Below are 21085 nucleotides of genomic sequence, written 5' to 3'. Positions count from 1 at the left end.
TTCACTGCAAGAAGTTTTGGATTAGGAAGAATGAAAGATCACTTGGTAAAGGCTATGTTCTGAGGCTGCTACTTGGATACATATAGCTGTTATTCTCGAATGCTCAAGCTTGGGGTCTTATCGGGACCAACCAACAAACAGTATTCAGGCCGGAGAGATGGAGGTATGGAGTCCCACATGATAGCTGAATTGCTGTCAGCCAAGCTCAGCAACATGGATTTATATCGGCGACAGGAGAGGTTCCCGCCATGATGTCGAGGATGGAGGGGCTCTCCGCATAATGTGGAGTGGGAAGGAGATTGCACCTATCGACAGCTATCAGTGGTTAGCAAAGCATCAAAGTGCGAGCATACACGCCACATGTAAGCTGACTTCGTGTTCGAAGGAGTGTGTTGTGACATTACTCGAGTAACAAGCGAATGGTGTTGTCAAGCTTAGCGGATTAAGCGAGCACGCAGATGTGCTTCGCGAAACAACGCGAGCCGTTGCCAATGAAATCGATCTTCTCCAGCAAGTACGTACAGTATGCTCATTTCGCGATTGTTTTTCCTGGCCTGCGATCGTGAATCGGCCAAACCTTGATGGGAAAAGAATGACCATGGTCTCGAGACCGCTTTAATATTAGTGAGATCAGTTCTCGGACGGCGACGCGTCTCAGTCGGCAAAAGTATCGGCGGGCAAGCACTACCCGCAAGCCTACCCGAATAAGTCGTCTGAGCTTTCGAGGCTTGTCTGAGTGAAGGCGATGTATACATGTCTGCGCAATGACGTTTTCGTATGCCAATCGAGATCTAGTTAACTCAAGGTTCGCATTAATTACACTTCTCGCCAGATAGAATATGGGCCTGCCTATAGATCAACAAAAGTTAGGAAGGAGCAACCCGAGTATAGATAGCAAGTCATGGTTTTCAGCTTCCTCACCTGGTGAAATCTAGTCAACATATGCATTCGCTAAAGTATGTATGTATAGAGTATGAAATGGTCGTTTCATCACGCCTGCAACCTCGTCGGACTCGATCTCGTTGTCCATACATGTCTCGCAGCAGGGCCGCCTCTACCTAGCCTGTAGACCATCGGAGGCATGGCACCATCACGTATCGATTCTCCTTTCCGTAACGACTTCTGGTGCATCCTAGCTCTTTTCGTGAACGTGTGATCGGGTCCAAAAGATGCTGCACAGATCTCGACGACGTGGCCTATGGATTCTAGAGCTTCGTCGCGCTGTCCGATGGTGTTGGAGATCTCAGCCAGAGCACGTAGGCATCTAACCTGGATCTCTCGTTCTTCGTGCCACGATATTCCTCTCGAACTCTCCAGTGCCATTTTTAGAGCTTGAAGCGACGCCTTGTAATCTCCGCTGTAGAAATAGGCTTCTGAAGTTGCTCGTAGTGCATAGCAGACTTCGTAGCAATTCTGACTCTTCGTAAGGGCTGAGGCGTCAGCTAGTTGTTGGAACCTGACTGCAGCTTCCAGGTAGTGCTTTTTGTTCAGAAGTCCGGTAGCGAATGTCTGCAAGAGAGCAATAGTCTCTGTGTTGAAATAACCGATACTGTCCTGGAAGAAGTCTAGCAGTTTTCGCATCGTCGCTAACGCAATGCAAGGCCTTGATACATCCGGCGGAGCATTCAGCAACCACGATGAAATCAAGTAGATTGGGTTGGTAGTATTTTGAAAGACAAGTTCACTAAATTGCGTGAGCTGTTCCAGTAAAAGCAGTAAAGGTTCCTCGTAGCCAGTTCCGTCGTAGCGGATCACCAGGTCGAATATATAGAGAAGAAAGCCAACATGACCTTCGCTCAGCAACTGCTCGATCATGCGAAATGCTTTATGGAAGTTCTCAAATGCTGTACGCCGTTGGTCATTCCACAAAAACGAATACCCATGGTACATCAGGTAGTAGAACTGGTCAGATGGTGACTCGTCGGAAGTTGTCGACCACGATGGTGCTATGCTGCTTGATACATTGATTTCGCGCTTGTGGAATATATCGCGGTAATGTGCTTGCGCCTGAGCATAGATTGCTTCGAAGTATCGACTCGACTCCGGACCTGATGGTCTCTCACTTGATATTGTTGTCTCGACAGCAATGGTTCGGAAGTGAGGCAACGGCTCAAGTTCGCACCAGCCAAATCTTTCGCACATTTGACGCAAACGGGGGGTTGCTAGGTCAGCTGATTTGAGGCGCTCCTGCTGTTCGGGATTGACAGAGACAACTTCTATCACAGGACTTATGGGCCGGTCGTACTCAGGGTCAGAAAAAGGATTTTGTATCTCCAGGTTATCTGCCTTCGACGATAAGGGTGTGTGGACGTCGTCGTCCTCAGGTGAAGACTGTTCCCTTTCAGCACGGCCATCGCATTGAGTTTCAAGCAGACTAGCTGGATTTTTGATGCCTTTTCGGTTGAAGTAATGGAGAGCATCTGCTAGAGTGACTTGCTTCCCACGTACTAAGAAGACCTTGTCTTTGTCGGAACCATTTTGCGCAAGACCTTGACGGACCAGATCGAGCATCTCGTGCTCCTTCTTCTTTTTGTCGAGACCCCAAGCGTGTAAGCGACTTTTGTACATTCGTTCTCTGTGATTGTCTTAGATGCCAAATTCATAGAGGAATAGTGTCGCGATACTTACGTAGGAGCAAAGCCGTGTTGGTTTTTTAGCTGTTCTTGAACTTCTCTCAATGTCCGACCCTCCTCCGAATATAACCGAGTGATCAGTGGCCGATGCGTTTTCCATTCGTCACCACTGTACGAATTGGAAGAACGTTTGGTGATTCTGGCTCTGTTGGCAATCACAGTGGCCATGGTCGAAGTTTACTTGAGGCGTGAACCGAACACGAGGTCATCCTCCAAAGGCAAGGCCGGACGGCAGTCGCACGTCGGCTGCTAGTCGCAGGATGGTGTAGCACAACTTGAAAGGTTGACAATAATGTACTTTTGTAACTCCGAAATTAACGAGCTCCGTCCTTCTGTCGCAAGCGAATTGTCTTGCGACCGCAGGGTTCGAACGTCCGTAATATGAGCCGGTCCTGTGTCGCTAGGTTGTCGCTGAAGGATTGGTTTACGCGACGCCTGCTACAGTGGGCAAGAGTTGAAAAACAACCAGAGTCGCTGCCGAGGAAATTGGCAGGAAACTACGAGTAACCAGTGGAGTTTGGTGAGGCAGTGTATGGAGGCACGGTTACTAACAGCAGCAGACGGGCTGAGCAGGTTTGTGTGACAGAGTGTGGTCGAATGATACAAGTCAGTGAGGGGAGCGTAGATGTTCGGACTCGGTAAGCAATGATAGTGAAGGATCCTTTCAGTGTTTTGTAGCGAGCCAAATATTCCGTAAGGGCGGCCGGTAGTTGCAAAATCGGCAACAGTAGAGGGCTCCTAGAAGTTTATGTAGATTGGTCACATTTCGTGGGTAAGTTCGTCGAGACGAAGAGATCCACGCTACGCTGGGGGCAAGGCATTCCAAAGAACATCCCGTATTATTGGACGTCACTGCTAGTGGATGCGGCGGTCTGTAATTATCGAGCTTGTGGAGATCTATAAACGTTGAAACTCGATGCGACCAGAAAGACCGTCGTGAACGAATCAGCGAACTTCGAGTTGAGGGCCCTAGCATGAATGGACCTCCACACGAGCCTAGTGTGGGCAGACTAACATGGGCAAAAGAACCTACTACATTTGTTCATATTACGAATCTTTTGTCAATACTCCGGCATTCGATTCGGTCCTTCCTACTACAGCAGCGTGAGCGACACGATCTAGGTCATACTTCCGGCGTCAGAGACCCAGAAAGACTGGGAAGAGTTCGTCGTTGGCGCTGTGGTGGAAGATGTCCCTACTCTCGATTGTGAGGATCCGATCTCACAGAACTAGCACGGCGGCGATGCGAAAGGACTGCTCATCAAACATTGAGTGAGATGGTTCATAGCTCGGAAAGCCAAAAGGTAAGAACGGCTGATGGGGGCACCATCATCCGGTGTCCGTTATACCGGGATCCATTACATTCTTTTCAATTTGCCCCTGATTTCAGGTCATGTCGAAAGAATTTGTCGAGTGGTGCAGGACTTTCGACCTCGGTTCAAGGAGTCTGAACCTTGTTCTGCGCAGATGACATGCACTGTGGGCACCAGTATGAATACAAAGGCGCCTCAGCCAGCCACTGGACCTGCCCAGACCTCCACACGAATACTCAAGTACATTTTACATCAGATGAGACACGCAGTCACGTTCCGTGAACATGGTCCAGACACAACTAGCTTGTTCCCAGAAACGCCTTTTACGCTCTGAATTCTGTGTGTAGAGTATGTGCCAGGGGAGCTGCAATCAGATCAAATGTTTAACCTCGTTAAGCCAGTGTGCTTACCCCTTCTGCTCACTACCAGGGGAGTCCCTCCTTCCGCTCGGGTAGGTCAATAATCAGTAAAAGGAAAGGACATGGCAACGAACTCAGAGAAGAAGACATGGATTTGGGGTATGTTGCAGAGTCGTGGTAGGCATAATATACAAGTCGGCTAACTAGATCAGTCACAGCTGATCAGTCTTCGATGATTTCCGCTATATTTGCGCCTGTCAGTTCTTGCCCAATGTGAATAAGGTAGGCATGGTTCTTTTGCATAGTCACTCACCTACGACACCCATACATCCATCTGCGTAGTTGTGCCACTCGATCCGTCCGGCCTCATGCATGACCGGGTGTGCATAAGGTGCCTTGTCCGGGCCGAGCAAGTTGTATAAACGATTCTGTATGAGAACCGACGTCAATGGCTGCATGACCACGCTGATTTGTTCTCCTCTATAGGAGCACTTCAAGGAAGGCATGACCTACCAAGAGCTGCCACAATTTCTTATTGACCGTTTTGTCAAGAAGCATGGTCTTGGGGTCAAAGTACGATGTAACATCACCTTGCTCAGCAAGACCCAATCGTCTGGCTTGGTGGCTGAGGTTCGTCCATTGAGTCTGACACCATGCTTTCTTTACAGGATCCTTGATCTTCACAGCTGTAGAAGCAATGGACGTCGCGTCATCGTTGTCGAAAAAGGATGACATTCTGACTTCCCTTACAGTCGCAGTGTCAGAGTCTAACGATTGCGAATCGTCGAAGTCGTAGCGGAGATTAGGCAGTCCTTTTGGTAGACGCCCGAAAGTGTAGCTGAATGACTGCAAGTGAGTTCTCCTAGAGCCGAAATTAATAATGAGATGTTTATTCGTGCGCAGCTCCTATCGGTTTCTCTTTCGGTCTGGTGGAGCCACGGTCGTGATTCTGCTCCCCAACTAGTGGTCTTCGAGAAGCTCCAAGCGCAAACATTGTCTCCAGCTGAAAGACCCAGCAGCATGGTTCTTGGAACTTGAACACTGCAAGCCTCACCATTCTTCACTGCAACAACAGAGAGACTCCGTTATTTGCTCCTTTTCTGTCGTACGGCATGACTACAAAGAACATGAACATGGCACGAGCAACAGTGTCTTCGTTCACACTGTTCGTTTTCCGAGTTCGAAGCCAACAGCTCAAAGCTGTGTGTCCAGCCTAAGATCTCACCAGGAAAGAGCTCCGAGAGCACCCAGATGTGTAGGTTTTACCAAGACCTACTACTGTTAGTATGCAACCCGAAATCCTGGACGCCGATACGGCGCGTGCCTCATCCCCTTACCTCATACGCCGACACTGCTTGTATAGGATGCGCGCGCAATCGTTTCAAACAATAGTGTAGAATAACGTTTTGACATGTGGTAGGAGTGCCACTGGATGCTGATGAGTGACAGTCATGCTCAAACTAGAATTACGTAGGCCCAGACGACATCAGCTAGCTCGATCTTGTGACTACTGACACAAGCTGACGAGCAGCGAGATTTGAAGCACAAAGCTTTGCTTGTACTTTCGTGAAGTATACTGCCATTCTTGTGCTTCTACCACAACCTACACGAGATCATGCACTCTGTAGTGAACCGTTGCACCACCAATCTCTACTACAAAAATGCCAAACCTCACGACACACTGGGCTCCATCCCCCCAAGTCCAACTAATAGACAATTCTTATCCATCATTCATCCTTGCCATAGGCGCCAGCCTCCTCGAAGCCATCAAGATTAATACGCTGTCCCTTCATGGCCTTGTACTTAGGCGTAGGCGTAGGCGTAGCCACAGGCGGAAGCGAAGGCGAGTCTGCCCGCTTCACAATCGGCATCCCATCCTTATCATAATTCACGCCTGCCGTCGGTGTAAGTAAAGTGGCAGTGACATCGTGAAACCAGCCAGTAGGAATATCATCATAGACAGCCTGAGGGTGTGCCAGAACTGCTCCAAAGACTGGAAGCAAAGCAAGAATGACCTTGAAGGCTACCATTTTGTATTTTCGATGGTTGGGGAGTCGGTGGCGGTGCTAGAAGGGTTACTGCTAAGTCTTTGCTTGCCGTTATGTCGGTGGGTGTATTTGTGGAGTCGACTGGGGATGAGTCTGTCGTGTAGGCGATCAATGTAGTGCTTGGAGGGATTGAGAAATATTTTCTTGATAGAAACGTATTTGCGAGACATGGGGTGCTTACAAGATATATAAGCACTGCTTAGGGTGACAGGAAACACAAGAGATAAGATGACAAGACCTGGTGAATGACTGGGCAGCTCATTGGGCGAAATCCAATGCTTTGTGTGTGAGAGATCCTACTTTCAGACGGAGCCAAACGCAATACCGCGAACGGCAGATGAACAAAGGAACATCGAGGCAACGCGACTCCTTCCGATCGGGAATCATGTAGACCATTCAGAATGCCTTTGTTTGTGCCATTGTCAGTGCTTCAGCACAGACCTTGCTGATGAAACGTATTGCCAAACAGGTAGAAGCAACCGGCCTTATATTGAAGATATCTTAACATGGATCATCAAACCTATACAATCCGTCACATGAGCTCTTGACTAAATCCTGTCTTCCTTTGACACCAACGCCAGGACTCCACTGCTTTCAAAAGTATGATTTCGTGTTCGTCGCTGTCATCTTCCTGCGTCACGTCCCGTCGTGGTCGCTGTGGGGGCCACATCATTGTTCCATGATAGATAGGTGTGGTCACCGAGTTTCCTGTGACTGTCAGTAAGCTTGTTGAAACGTGAATTGCCACATACCTGGGCTTGATTAGATGCGCAACTGTGAAAAAGGCTCCAAGTACGATGCAGAGACCACCCACCACGAGGTAGGCAATCCCCAAAAAGTCATTCTTGCCTCCCATGACTGTCCGAGTTGATATTAGGAGGCTCTTGGTGCCACCGTAAGCTTTGACGTTGAAGACTGCGAGTATCAGCTCCGAACGACGGCCATTGTGCTGACGACTTACAATCACCAATAACAATCTCATATGTTCCTGCACGCATGGTTTGGTTGTCATTTCTTCTCGCCAGTTTACTGAATGTGGGTAGACCAGCTGTCCTCATCCAGACGGCAAACTCCTCGTATTCGTGAAGATTGGGGATAGGGTACGTTTCATTGTAGCCGCTTGGAAAACGTAGTTGCCAATTTGGTGGAGGCAGCACGTCGGAATTGTTGTATGCTGTCTGCTGATAGAGCTCAAGATCGCTGGCCCAAGCGATTCCTCGTCTTGTCATAGAGTACTCTTCAGGAGTTGATCCATTCGACGTGCTCACACTTCTTGGACTTCCAATAGTGTCATTGAATATAGAATTCGCGATCAAACCACATGGATAATATGCGACACCAGTAGTGTCATTGGTCGTGAGTGGGTTGCACACACTGTTGGCGATGGTCTCATTGGAGAGAAACTGACCTCTGAGTTGGTCCAGATCCAGAGATTTCACGTATCGCCTGTGGTTCTGGTAGAAATTTGTCAAGCGATAATAAAGGTATACGGGCGCACCGAAATCTTTTGGAAGAGTGTATTCGATTGTGCAGGTGCGAGTGTCTGGCTGCGGAGCACCGAAGTGGGGAGTTATAGTCGTGAGATTGTGCCTCCATCGAGGGACACTGACGTTCGAGGACTTGAAGGACGAGGATATATATTGACTTGGTATGTTGGCGAACTCGGTTCCGGCGTCGGTAGCTGACGTGCACTCCGTATAGTCAATCACCAACTCTTGCACCTGACTTCTGGTCAGCACTGTTTCAATTCCCACAGTCTTGTCCTTCGTACCGTATTGCTGGCCCATAATAGTAGCCCTCCTATGGGCGCGAATATAATGCCAACTGCGAAGAAAATGGGAAGGACAGTCTTTGGAGTGAGGATTGGCCTGTCCCAGGTCAACTCGGTTCGGTTTCTGCATGTAACGAACGACTCACTGCCATGCTTTCAATCTCTGTTGGCGAAAGGCATTGTCTACACCATATCAGCGGTTGTCCCGGAGCCTGCGAGGGCGACAGACTTGCAGGTCTCCGACTCTTCTGTTTCTTTTGTGTTTCGTTATGTGGGTTTTCCTCCTGTATCGAATCGGTATGGGTCATAGTCTGCGACATCTTGAACGATCTCTCCGATTGTGCGCCGTAGAAGGAACACGTAACAGCGTAGGAAGAAGTCACAGAGGCCTGGAGGAACGCTCGGTCAGCGCATGCATACCAGACCCACATAGCCCTGAGGCGGAGTCTCTGGATGAGCTGAAGCCCGGAGTCGTCAGACCTGCCTGATATCGTCCTCCGCGATAATGCTCATAAACATTTTTCTTGACGATTGATGGACTGGACTTTCTTCTCTCTATAACAAACTCATTCACGGGCACGGTTTATTGTAGGAGGTGGGGCTGTCATTCGACACCATCTCTTTCTCCTCTACTATGTGTTCCAAGACCGACTGCGCCGTAGCTGGAGCAACTAGAACATTTGCAAGACAAATGCTCGATGATGAACCTGTTCCTTACCGACGGACGCAACAATTTTCGATTAATGTGCACAAAATAGACGTACTTTTGCTGTGCGGACAAGCGAGACTCAATCTGTACTCTTACAGTAGGCACAGCTGTATATGACTGATCTAGGTTGTTTTCTAAGTTTCTCATTCATCTATGCTCATGTGCATCGTATCATCGCGCCCAACGCCTTCGCTATTTACACATCTTGATTTTACATAGCCTTTTCATTGCTTTGTCGGACGATCCCCAGGCTCCCATGTACTCTCCTGTCTAGTGCCAGGTGGCAACCATTGACGCCCTGGACTCAACTCTCGAGCTCTGCCTGTATCATCATCTTTCTTGATGTGAGGTCCGGGAAAGCTGAATTTTTCGTTCATACCTGGTACAAGTGGAGGCTGTACCGGCCGCCCATTTGCAGCTTGTTTTTCAGTCAGTTCTGTTACTGGTAAAAGTGCTGCCTTGTGCCGGAAATGATCTGCCTTCGCCCTGCGCTCTGTTGCGTCTTCGGAACTGGTACGGTCGTACAGATAGAGGCCAAAGCATGTGAGAGCGATGCCAACCATCTGAAGTCTGGTTGTTGAGCTTCTGAACCAAATCACGGCTATTACTATGACCCACACCCTTTTGATCAATGACGCCACTGAATATGACACAGGCGACATCATGGAGAGTAAAATGAATGCCATAATGTTCTGCGCAAAATGAAAGACTCCATTAAACACAAACTCCATCACTAAAGGACCGTGGTCGAGTGCTCCTTGCTTGCTGAGCAGCTTGACATCGCCATCGCTCCAATAATCGCGCCAGATACCCCAGCCTTCAGTATAAAGCCAGAAGGGCGCACTGAACATGAATGCCCCGAGTGAGCAATAGCACAACAAGTTCAACTTGTCGAGCTTCTTCCCATGCTGGGTATTGCCTTCCACTGCAGCACGATCGGATTGAGTAAACAACTTCTTGGAATAGATGTTCTGTGTCACGAAAACAATAGCCGCCACGAATGAAGCTGCAATACCCAGGAAGTTCGTGGAGAAGTCTGTCGAGCATGCCAACATTACGCCAAATGTGAGTGGCACTAAGGACAGATATGTTGCCCGGGCATACCTCATCCGGAAGATAAGCCGGTATGCACCCACTGTGAACAACGGAGACAGACCTTTGATGGTATGCACCAGTGATACAGGAATTTTCGAGGTGGCATACGAACTCAGAAGATGGCCCAGCAGCTGGAAGATGGATAATGGCAGAGCTGTGGACAGAACCTCCCAGGATGGCTTGCGTAGTCCATTCTTGAGCGCTGGTATCGCAGATTTCAAGGGCGGAAAAACAGATGACAGCCAGGCTAGTAGCAAACACCAAAGCGAGACCGAAGCAAATTGTACGACCGTGAGCGTGACGGGTTGAGGGAATGTATTGAGGATTGACTTGGAGGACGTATTCGTGAGGGCGGAGGTCATATACCAAGTAATGCAGAGGCCCTAAGAGATGTTAGCAGGTATTCAAACTAGATGGCACCCATCTTACAATTAGTTTCCACGACACAGGAGCCTTGAGGGCCTCAGCAAGCTCCTGCGCATTTTCGCTCACACTACCCTGTCGATTCCGGAATCTGGCCAGGGCATCACTCACACTGCGCCTAGGCCTGTGTGTGTGCGGACCTGGTCTTATAGTTGGCAGTCTGTTACTCGCGCGCCGACTTGGCCATTTGTACTCGGCGGACCTCGCTTCTACTGGACTTTCCGCGACTGCAGGTAGACCAAAGGCTGGGGCCGCTGAGTAATCGAAAGACGGAAAGCGCTCCTTCTCGGATGAGTCCCTAACTCCCGTATGAGGCGATAGCGTCCGCTGTGATACGCTCTGGCTATCAGGAGGTTGGCTCATGATAGCGGTCGTAGTGTTCATGTTTTTGACGAAGGACTAATATGGCAGGTCATCCTTTCTGCTCGATGAGGGTGACGAACGACGGGTGGAGGAGGTGGTAATGCTCAGCAATATTGTACAGGACGTGAGAGCATCTGCATTGGTCCACCTAAGATTTCGCAAACGTTGCTGTCATAGAGTTTGATGCTCCAGAAGATCGTCAAAGTGCAAGCATGGGAGATAACTCGAGGAGGACGTCAGTTAGATAGAGGAAGGTGGAGCGAGATGTCCCCAATCTCCTCGCTTCTTGGCCTCGGACCTCCTGAAAGAAACACAGGCATAGAGAGCAATCCCGCCGGACAAATTCACAGGATATTCACAGTTTTCTGTCGGGTAGATGTGAGTATGCGAGCAATAAGTCTGTTCGTTGTCGGACACTGGGTGTCTCCACCGGGCTATCAACGACCTTTCATTAAGGTTGTCGATTCTCCTCATTAGTGATGTGCGTGTGTGGTGACCACGACTGGCTTTATGGTGATGAGTACAAGTACTTTCGAAATCAGTAGGTGATCAGAACAACGAACAAGCAAGCGGGCGAGAAAACAAACGGTAGTTCATGCAATAGTGGTTGATCTGAATGTATGTATGTATGTGAATTACGCCTAGCAGAACTCGACCTCCTCTCCACTAGCAAGGCAGGAAAACGCGACGGATACAAACAGCAATGCAAAGGCTTCCTTCGTCAGGACAATATTGTGAGCAGGTCTGTCTGGTGTTGAAGAAATCGATAACAAAGGTACCAGGTGCGTTTGTGGTTTTGGTAGGATACGAGTTGCGCTGCAAGTACTTATCGATCAATTTCTGAGAAGTATCACTTACTCCTTCCCAACATGCAATCAACTACCAAACACAACTTACGTTTGGGCTATAGCGCGTCGAGGCAATGGATGCAAGTGCAGCCTTGGATTGCACCTTCCTCTTTCCACGTGGCTAACACCCCTCCAACAACAAATCGCTACAGTTTCGTCGTTTCTTTCTGCAATGCTACACATTTCGAACCCTTTCCTCTCACCACTGATAATCCTTCTCTCAATTCTTCTATCTCAACCTGAGCGTATCTTGCTCACTCACTATCTTGATCACTTGTGCTCTTTCTAATTCGGACTGTCCTGGAAAAACGCAGTACATATTGCAGTACTTCCTCATAAATAGATGAACATCTAGGCATCATGGCTTCCTACCAGAATGTCGACCCTACGACCAAACGAGAAACAACTCCCACTTTGAAGGTTCTTGACAACATGACTGATGATGGCAAGACTCCTCGAGCTTCTGTCAAGGCAAGCACACTGCTGGGTCCAAATCTTCACCACATGCACTGACTCTCTGGTAGCGAGCTAATGTTCCTAAACCCCTACAGACAAGCACGTTCAGCAATTTGCAGGTAACCAGAACCGTTAGCAAGGTAAAGTCTCTCACCTGAACCAAAGCTCATTACTAACATGTTTCTTGCAGGAGCTCTCGCCACAATCAGACATTGAGAATATGCTTGACAAGCTTCGACTGAATGACTCCAGGAAGACAACACCTGTCGACGTGAAGACATCAGCTGCCACCCTCAGCCATAACGCTATCACCACAGGAACCCGCAAGACCTCCTTCGTGAAAGAGGCCGACCTGAAGACCGAGTCCAATGTCAGCAGTGCCAGAGACGACAGATTCAGTGGCTCAGAGCTGTATACACCAGCTACCGAAGCCTTCGATGAGTCCATCAAGGCTTCGAGTGAGATGGAACGAGTTAGAAGAGAACTTGAAGCCGCAAGATCAGTCATTGATCAGCAAAAGCGGGAGCTTGAAGAAACTCGTCAATTCAAGCACACTATGGAACAAGCTTTGCCTAGTCCTTCGGAGGCAGATTTTCCTAGGGGTGACAACCATATGCCATCTATCCAGAGGTAAGAGTCCCATGCTGCTTTGACCACAACAAATCTAACAAACACATAGTGCTTTTGATGTCTCATCTCGACCATACTCTAGTGTAAACTGGTCCAATCGTGACAGCCAAGGTGTTGAGCTTCCTGGAAATCTGGCACATGCTGTTCGCCGACAATTTGGGGCACCAGTCAATGCCTCTCGCCACACAGGTGACTTTCGTGGCCACAGCTTCGATGAAACTGCTGCCCTGTATGGCTCCGGAACTACGACGTACGATACTACACGAAACCAGGCTGCTCAACGAACCTTCTCTAGTGATACTATGGGTCCGTTGTCGCCAGGTCTGCCACCGATCTCTACTGCTCATTTGAGTGAGATCTATCAAGGCCCCAACAACATGGGCCGAGCTTTCCAATACAGATCAAACTATGCTCCAGCCTCAACCTATGGTGCTATTGGCACGGAGCCACTTTCTGCTGGCAGCCAGTATGCTGCTTTGGCGCCTGATGTTATGCAGCTGCAGATGAATCAACACTTGCTTGCTGCTGGCCGTCCTTTGGCAGGCATGATGGCTTCTTCTCCAACCACGAGCGACTTTGGTGGAGTTCAGGGAGCGAGCATGGTACCCTATGGTACACAAAATCATGTTCAGACCTATGTCACGCCTCTCGAACCCATGAATTATCGACGATTGCTAGACAAGTCAGTCTCTTGTGACTGGAAGTATATTGTCGACAAAATTGTTTGCAACAATGACCAGCAGGCCTCCATTTTCCTGCAACAGAAGCTGAAAGTTGGCACAGCTGAGCAGAAGTTTGATATCGTCGAGGCGATCATCAATCAGGCTTACCCTCTCATGATCAATCGTTTCGGTAACTTCCTTGTTCAACGATGCTTCGAGCATAGCACGCCCGATCAAGTCATTGCCATCGCGGACGCCATACATGGCAACGTCATCTCTCTGAGCATGGATCCTTTTGGCTGTCATGTTATCCAGAAAGCTTTTGACTCTGTTCCCGAGTGTCACAAGGCTGACATGGTTCGCGAGCTCCTCCGTCGGATTCCTGACACTGTCATCCATCGATATGCTTGCCATGTCTGGCAGAAACTATTCGAGCTTCGATGGAGTGGCGAGCCACCTCAAATCATGGTCAAGGTCAACGAGGCTCTTCGAGGCATGTGGCACGAAGTCGCTCTGGGCGAGACAGGAAGTCTGGTCGTTCAGAACATCTTCGAGAATTGTGTTGAGGAGGAGAAGCGACCGGCCATTGAGGAGGTAATTACCAACATTGACCTCATTGCCCATGGACAATTCGGCAACTGGTGCATTCAACATCTGTGTGAACACAGTGCCCCTCCTGACAAGCGACGAGTGATTGACCACATCCTGGTGAACGCCTATGGTTACAGCATTGATCAATACGCCTCCAAGGTCGTTGAGAAATGCCTGAAGATTGGTAGGATCGACTTCCTGGATCGCTATCTCAACGTCATCACCACTGCTCATCCTGATCGACCACGAATCCCTCTTATTGATATTGCTGGTGACCAGTATGGCAACTACCTCATCCAGTGGATCCTGATGAACACCAATCAACAACAGCGAGAGCAGGTTGCCATCCACATTCGAAAGCACATGGTCTCTCTGCGTGGCTCGAAGTTTGGATCTCGAGTTGCTATGCTCTGTTGCAACCCGGCTTCGGCCACTCGTCCTGGTCCCGGTGTCATGGTTAATCCTTATGGCACTCCTGGTCAACCACGAACCCAATATGCTCGGTATCGATAGACAATATCGTATGTCTTGGTCGATCGAATGACATCTGTGTTGCATCATATGTTGCCAAGTTCCGAGTCTAGAAATTGTCAGCATTGACGCGATAGGGTGATCTTACCTATTGCTTGGAATACTGGTACGATGAGCCTGACGAAATCACTCGATCTGCTTACTAGCAGATGCTCATCTTGCCTTACCTGGACTTGGTTCGGACGTCTTGCATTTTACAACCTGTTTTAAGGAACAGTCTATCAAAGTTATGTACCAGTTATCTCGAAATATGATACAAAAGAGCTAGGAATTGTTTTCTATGTATTCAGGCTGCGATGTTTCGTTCGAGACCAAAGCTGCACGAGCAGAGATGTTCAAAATGCACATTATCTGTTTGGAAGCAGCATGGAATATGTGCATAATATGCAATAATGTGCTCGACTGTACCTTCGCTGAGAAGGACATATCGGGCAGGTGTACATTAACGTATCATAGTATTAATGAGGATTGTCTTGCAATTGTGTCGTTCATGCTCAAGATTGGTCTTGTCTTGTCCAACTTACGAGCATGTATGTTGCATTGTGCCCATAGTATTTACCTGCTGACCACGTAGGCATCCAAAGACAGTATTTGCTGATCTCATCTTGATGCAATGCTTCAAGACACAGCTCGCGAATGGCAGCAAAAGAGCCTAGATGCTGCATCTGTACTGTCTAGTAAAGGTGTAGAGTCATGGGTTCTGAGAATCTCAATTTCGTGCTGCGCCGGAAAAGGCTCAGCCAGGTCAATTCCCTGCTGTAGCGAGACTCAGCTCAGGCAGTGTAGCAATCACGGCCCACCAACTTGGCATGTATCTCTCCCAAGGCATATAGTGAGACCATATGCACTCATATGCACTCATATGCCACCCTTTGCAGCTCAACTTATAGAACATCTTTCTTTGAATGATGTCCTGTTTTACGATACACCAGCTCTTCACCCCTCACTCCTGCGCCAACAGACCCGAATCCGGCACCGCTCCAGGCTGCAATATCTTCAACACACCCTCGCCAGTACGTCTGTGCGCGTCCACGTCCACATCTACGTCTAAACTGGTGCCATTTCCCTCGTCGTCTCGTTCCCAAGGTTTTCTCCTTCTCGTTGTCCTGTCGACTTTCGAGCTTCCTGGTTCGAGGACCGTGTCTGGAATGGTTTCGATGCCTGGGATGGGTTTGTTCTGTGTTATGAGGTCGACTATGTCGGCGAAGGATGTTGGGTAGGGTGGAGTTGGTTCTGCTGCTGTTGATGTATTTTGTGTACTTTGCGGAGGCGGAGACGGGAGTTGCTGATGAGGCTGCTCGTTCAGCGTTGTTGCTGCTGCTGCTGTGGCTGGGGTTGGTGCGTGAGGACGAGGGACGGGCGAGGTCATTTGTTGTCTTTCTTCTCCTGTTTCTGCTGCTCCTCCTACTATTCCGTTCAGATGCTCAAATGGTTGGAGGTTTGCGCGCAGAGCTAGCCATTGTTTGTAGGCGTTGACATCTATTCCTTCTGCTAGACCGTGTTTACGAGCGAAATAGAAGCATTGCGTTTGGAGGACGAGGCCTTCGTTGTCGCGGAGTTCTGCTTCGGTAGGCGGTGTTGCGGGGTGCCCTAGGATGGCTGCGAGACCTAGCAGGTAGTCATGGTCTGTGTGGAAGGGGTAGGAGGATATTATGTGGTAGACATCGTGGTTGTCGTTGGGGATGGGAGTTGGTGATGCTAGTGGTTGTGCGCCGGCGGGTTGGTAGGAGAGTTCTGAGGATGGATTTTGGGATGATGGGGGTGGTGTATTGACTTCCATTTTCACAACACGAAAGAGCGAGAGCGTTAAGATGTCATATTCTGTGTTACGCAGCCAGAATTTCTGCAAAGCAACCACTTCAATATGCGAAACCTTTATGGATGAGACAAAGCCATATACTGCTGTATCTTCGACTCTCGAGTATACCGTCATCTTCAGGCCTCAAGGCATACTTCACCACCTGCAGTAATGCTCACTCTTCACGATCTCACAACTCTACGGAACATGCTCTCCAGCAGAAGTACCTTGAGAATAAGCTTTGGAAGACGCGTTCGACGCCGTGAACGCGTCGATGATCCAAGCGCGATATCTGCAAAAGTGGAAAGCCTAATCGTGGTCGTTATACCATCTTTGACCTTGAGGTCTAAAGATCTGGCTGAGGGACGCTGAGACGAAAGTCATGGTTGGACAATGGTCACGAGCGTGAATTCTACTGTCGGTTTCGTAACACATGTTACTATGTCCAGAAAGCGAAATCGGTAGTACTATACCTTGATGACGCAAATCGTGCTCAAAACTCACTTTGTTACTGTACATTTTACAGATCTTGGCGTTACACTTCGTCAGCCGGACTGAGCAAAGCGAGAAATCCCCACCTCACCTGAACGTCTGCTACAGAGCGCAATACGATCGATCACATGCCGTGCAGTGGCATGAGCCTGAGCAACGGGTCAATCCTTATGCCGAGCATAGAGCTGAGATCATTCGGATCGTCTTGATCCGTATCCATCAACCGTCTTTCTTTCAGAGACGGTTTTCACCCCAAGCCTTATTCTGGTAAATTGGGCAGGATGTGGACTCACCTGACTTAGCTAGTATTGTGACTATGTGGGCATGCAGTATGGTTCACCATGTCTAAAAAGTCTTTATAGTAGCAGGCTAGCAGTGCTGATTGACGAAGGTTACTATCATAGTGGCAGTAGCGTGATCCATTGAAGTGAATACGCGTATGTAACTTGCGCTATATGTGGTATTGATATATAAAGGCCTCGCTGTGATGTTATTTCGGTGCATCTTTTGGGCCAAGCACAGTAATCATGGCGTCTCCTACGTTTGAAAACAAGGTGAGTTTGAACTTGTCATAACGTATGGCTACACGAGTTTCTCAATCTGACCACTATAACTTGTAGGTCGTGCTCATCACGGGTGCAAGTAACGGCATAGGTGCAGCAACAGCAGCTCAATTCGCAGCTCTTGGAGCAAAAATTGCAGGACTCGATATCAGGGATAGCGAGATACCATCGACTGACAAAAGAATCGATATAAAATGCGACGTATCAAACGAAGACAGTGTGATTGCCGCAGTAAAGGCAGTGGTTGAGAAATGGGGCACAATTGATGTGCTATGTAACATTGCCGGCATCACTGATAAATTCCGTAAGTGCCACTACTATTTCGGGTACTCTGTATATGAGGAAGACCAAGCTGACATAAAATCTTCCAAAACAGAACGTGTAACAGAAACAACAAACGCCGACCTTAATCGCATTATGGGAATCAACTTCAACGGCCCCCTCTTCCTCATGCGCCACGTCATCCCGCACTTCCTCGCCAAACCCGGCAGTGTTCAAGGTCAAGGCTACAATGCAGTCCTCCCCAAGAAAGGTGCCATCGTCAACATATGCTCTGCAGCTGCACTTCGAGGTTCCGCCGCGGGTGCGATATACACTTCAAGCAAGCACGCTCTGCTCGGCCTGACTCGAAATACTGCCTGGATGTACGCCAAGGAAGGCGTGCGGACAAACGCCGTACTCCCTGGTGGTGTTGCGACTAATATCCTGAATAATAGCGGGATTGACCCTTCCACGCAACTCGATCCAATTGGGTTTCCGATCTTGCAGCCTGCACACGCACTTCAACCGGCTGTGTGCGTGCCAGATGATGTGGCGAGGACGATTGTGTTTTTGGCTGGTACGGATGGTGTGAATGGCGCAGAGGTTACAGTTGATCAAGGTTGGTGTCAGGCCTAAAACGCGGATTTGTAGTCAGCAGTTGGAAGACATGTTAAAAAAAATCCAATTCTGGGTATGCCGCATGTTTAGAAGATCGATGTCCACTAATTTCTACCTATTAGCTCTTCGTCTTTTAGCACCTCCATCCCCTCCCGCCGCTGACTCAGCTGCTTTTCGTTTCGGGCGCTGTGGCTTAGGAAGTGTAACTTCTCGCTCCTTCTTCACTGCTCGTTTCGGTTGTTGTCGTACTGGTCTTGCCTCTGTCTTCGTCTTCTGCTTAGCTGACGCCTCCAGCCGAGCTGGTGCCTCATCCTCATGCTGTACTTCTTGTGATTGCATTCGCAATCTTTCACCAGGCTGCGAGGTTAGGGCTTCCTGCCTTACCGCTGACGCTTCTCCCTGTGGCTCATCCCCAGGTTGTGGATCCGATGGTTGTGTCGCCACTCTGTTCGCACCCAGCGAATGGGGGGCTTCAATGGAGGATACATTGGGATCCCTTGGTGGAACCACGGCCTCGTCTTTTCTTTCTTGATCTTGAGGTTGAAGCGTTTCAGCCGTCTGACCACGCGATTTCTCCGATTTTCGAATATAGTGGTTCCAGACCTCAACTGGTAGAATTAGTGGCTGCCAATCAGGATCCAAATTATCTACACCTAGTAAGTCGCCCACATCATCTGACTGTCGGAGAAAATCTTCATCACCAACTTCCATTTCGTTGATTTCATTCGACTTGTAGTAAACTTCTAAAGATGGTGGTACAGCAGCCACCTCTGTGGTGGTGTTCTCAGAAGCAGTTTCTGGTTCAGTCGCTTCTGTGGTAGTGCCCTCAGAATCCGGTTCTAGTTCCCCCTCTGATGATTCCAGATCAGGGTAAGCAAACTGCTTGAGTCCGGCTGCAGTCTGTTCGAGCAGTTCGGCAGGAAGTATCCTATCTTTGATACTCGGTTTCATGCAACGAGCCACGAGCTTCATTAATTCACCGCTATATGGACTGGATTTATAAGTGCGTCGCTCCGTTACAGGGTCGACTTCACGCCTGCGACGATTTGAGAACAGAAAAGGTGTCTCAGTAAAGTCAGGAAGAGCGTGTTGGTCATTCCGCTGATATTGCTCGAAGTCCTGAGTGGACATTGCGGCATAGTCTGACGGTCTGGCCAAAGTAATCAAGTCGAACATAACCTAGACATGTGAGTGCTAGCCTAGCTCTAGGTTGGGTCTGCTTACCTTGCCAATACCCCACACGTTCGTAGGTTGTTCCAAGCCGAAACCTGGATCATCTATTTCCTCTTGTACCTCTTCAGGCGGCCTTGCGACTGTTTTACGGCGAGACTTTTCGCCCTCGAGTTTGTACGTAGTCTTTTTAGGGGGTTGTTTCCCATTAGGAGGCTTGGGCCAATCTAAACCATAATGAATCATTTCGGGCGATCTGTAGAACCCGGTTCCTATTCTCCAGAAACTTTTCGGATTTTTGCGAGATTTGTCTGGATAGGCGGTAAACTCGGCGATACCAAAGTCGCCCAACTTTATCATAGGAAAGCATGTTACCACATCATCGAATTTGGCTATACCCCCGTACAAAGACTTCTCTGAGTTGTTGACAGGCTTCTCGTAGCCGAGGAAGATATTTTCGGGCTTGATGTCGAAGTGGACGACTCTTTCATGAGCTAGGGGGTTAACGTCCCCTTTTGGGAGACTCTGCATATTTGTCGGATGGTCCGTAAGACAGCATACAGCTCGTGCCAGGCTGTCAAACACATGCCTGCAAAGACGGTTAGCGCAGCAAGACATATCAATCTAAAAAGATAGCAACGTACCAAAGAAATTTCTCTGGCAAATACCGGTTCCATGCCCGGTAGCGATCCATCAGACGACTGAGATCGCCGTAGGGCGCAAATTCCAGATAATAATGCCATTTCAAAAGTCTTCGCCTCTTCGGCGAAGGAGTAGCATCGGAGTCAACAGTAAGAGGACGACCATCTATCGCTTTAAAATCTCGCAGGTAAACGAAGTTCTCCACTTTGCTTGTGTTTAGATGGTTTTGAATTACAGCCTCCTTCGAGAGTGGCGGTTCCTGGGACCATGCGGCAATGGGATTGTAATCTGCCTGCTTAATTGCCATCTCGTCTGTGATCTCTCCCTTTTCGTTCTTTCTAACCCATAGAGCTACACAGCCGAAACTCCCACTGCCGAGATATCTGTGGGCAGTCCACTCTTGCTCATATTCGATAGAACCATGTCTGGTCGCGCGTTTGAGACTTCTGATAACTTTCAATTTTAGGAATTCGCTAAGGATGTTGTTATTTTCCTTGTCTTTCCTGGATGCCACTACCTTTGTAAGTCGATCATTGATCTCTTCGAAATATGCTTGTTCATGATGTTCCGCATTCCAGTCCGTCGTATTTTTCAGGTTCAATGGAGCCCATGTTACAGGACGCGGGGGATCGGGTGGACCAGTATTCTGTGCCTGTATGTCCTGTGTCTGAGGCTGTTGTGGTACAGGTGCGCCTCCTCCAGCCTGGCTCGTATTCGTAGCCATTACGGAGAGTATGTTGTAGTTTCGAGTCGAATCTTCAGAAAGTAAGTAAGCGCGAAGGAACTGTGTCGTGTAAGTAGCGAGACATGATCGCCGAGTAACTACCAACAAAAGAAATGCGACCACTCTTTTTCGCAGCAAAAGAAACAAAGCAAAACTGTTCGAAAAGTCCGCAAACGGCACATCAAAGATGGGTGTACTCGAGTAGCCTCTACAACAACTCCAGATATTGGGTTGTGACTTTTGTACTATCAATAGAACACGACCACTTGCTTTCGTGACTGATCAGTCTGTCATTCTGGTAGCTGGACCCGTAACGTTAGCCGGACTCGAACAAAGATCTGTACTTCAACATCTTGCGAAGCGAATGGAGATGCCATGTTTTGGA

The 21085-nt window shown here is 48.8% G+C and overlaps 8 protein-coding genes across 8 annotated transcripts; 2 read left to right on the top strand and 6 right to left on the bottom strand.

The window, feature by feature from the left end:
- Positions 1-990: 990 nt before the first annotated feature.
- LTR64_004803 (uncharacterized protein) lies at positions 991-2801 on the bottom strand (the record flags this gene model as incomplete). Its single annotated transcript, XM_064899147.1, has 2 exons — positions 991-2575; positions 2629-2801. 2 exons carry the CDS (start codon positions 2799-2801, stop codon positions 991-993), a joined length of 1758 nt encoding a protein of 585 aa, XP_064755104.1.
- A 1726-nt stretch (positions 2802-4527) lies between these two features.
- On the bottom strand, positions 4528-5040 carry LTR64_004802 (uncharacterized protein; the record flags this gene model as incomplete). The annotated part of the gene is made up of 3 exons (XM_064899146.1): positions 4528-4547; positions 4619-4733; positions 4819-5040. 3 exons carry the CDS (start codon positions 5038-5040, stop codon positions 4528-4530), a joined length of 357 nt encoding a protein of 118 aa, XP_064755103.1.
- Positions 5041-6976: 1936 nt separating this feature from the next.
- LEM3 (alkylphosphocholine resistance protein lem3) lies at positions 6977-8140 on the bottom strand (the record flags this gene model as incomplete). The annotated part of the gene is made up of 3 exons (XM_064899145.1): positions 6977-7061; positions 7106-7268; positions 7315-8140. 3 exons carry the CDS (start codon positions 8138-8140, stop codon positions 6977-6979), a joined length of 1074 nt encoding a protein of 357 aa, XP_064755102.1.
- Positions 8141-9057: 917 nt separating this feature from the next.
- On the bottom strand, positions 9058-10735 carry LTR64_004800 (uncharacterized protein; the record flags this gene model as incomplete). The annotated part of the gene is made up of 2 exons (XM_064899144.1): positions 9058-10311; positions 10358-10735. The coding sequence occupies 2 exons, from the start codon at positions 10733-10735 to the stop codon at positions 9058-9060; spliced, it is 1632 nt and encodes a 543-aa protein (XP_064755101.1).
- A 1187-nt stretch (positions 10736-11922) lies between these two features.
- Positions 11923-14414, top strand: LTR64_004799 (uncharacterized protein; the record flags this gene model as incomplete). The annotated part of the gene is made up of 3 exons (XM_064899143.1): positions 11923-12027; positions 12209-12648; positions 12698-14414. The coding sequence occupies 3 exons, from the start codon at positions 11923-11925 to the stop codon at positions 14412-14414; spliced, it is 2262 nt and encodes a 753-aa protein (XP_064755100.1).
- Positions 14415-15375: 961 nt separating this feature from the next.
- Positions 15376-16365, bottom strand: LTR64_004798 (uncharacterized protein; the record flags this gene model as incomplete). The annotated part of the gene is made up of 1 exon (XM_064899142.1): positions 15376-16365. One exon carries the CDS (start codon positions 16363-16365, stop codon positions 15376-15378), a length of 990 nt encoding a protein of 329 aa, XP_064755099.1.
- Positions 16366-17249: 884 nt separating this feature from the next.
- On the top strand, positions 17250-18182 carry LTR64_004797 (uncharacterized protein; the record flags this gene model as incomplete). The annotated part of the gene is made up of 2 exons (XM_064899141.1): positions 17250-17276; positions 17343-18182. The coding sequence occupies 2 exons, from the start codon at positions 17250-17252 to the stop codon at positions 18180-18182; spliced, it is 867 nt and encodes a 288-aa protein (XP_064755098.1).
- A 93-nt stretch (positions 18183-18275) lies between these two features.
- On the bottom strand, positions 18276-20700 carry LTR64_004796 (uncharacterized protein; the record flags this gene model as incomplete). The annotated part of the gene is made up of 3 exons (XM_064899140.1): positions 18276-19343; positions 19389-19923; positions 19979-20700. The coding sequence occupies 3 exons, from the start codon at positions 20698-20700 to the stop codon at positions 18276-18278; spliced, it is 2325 nt and encodes a 774-aa protein (XP_064755097.1).
- Positions 20701-21085: the final 385 nt, after the last annotated feature.

The sequence above is a fragment of the Lithohypha guttulata genome (assembly GCF_036872675.1).
Source record: "Lithohypha guttulata strain CCFEE 5908 chromosome Unknown scaffold_3, whole genome shotgun sequence".
Classification (NCBI taxonomy): domain Eukaryota; kingdom Fungi; phylum Ascomycota; class Eurotiomycetes; order Chaetothyriales; family Trichomeriaceae; genus Lithohypha; species Lithohypha guttulata.
This window is presented reverse-complemented; position numbering and strand designations above follow the sequence as displayed.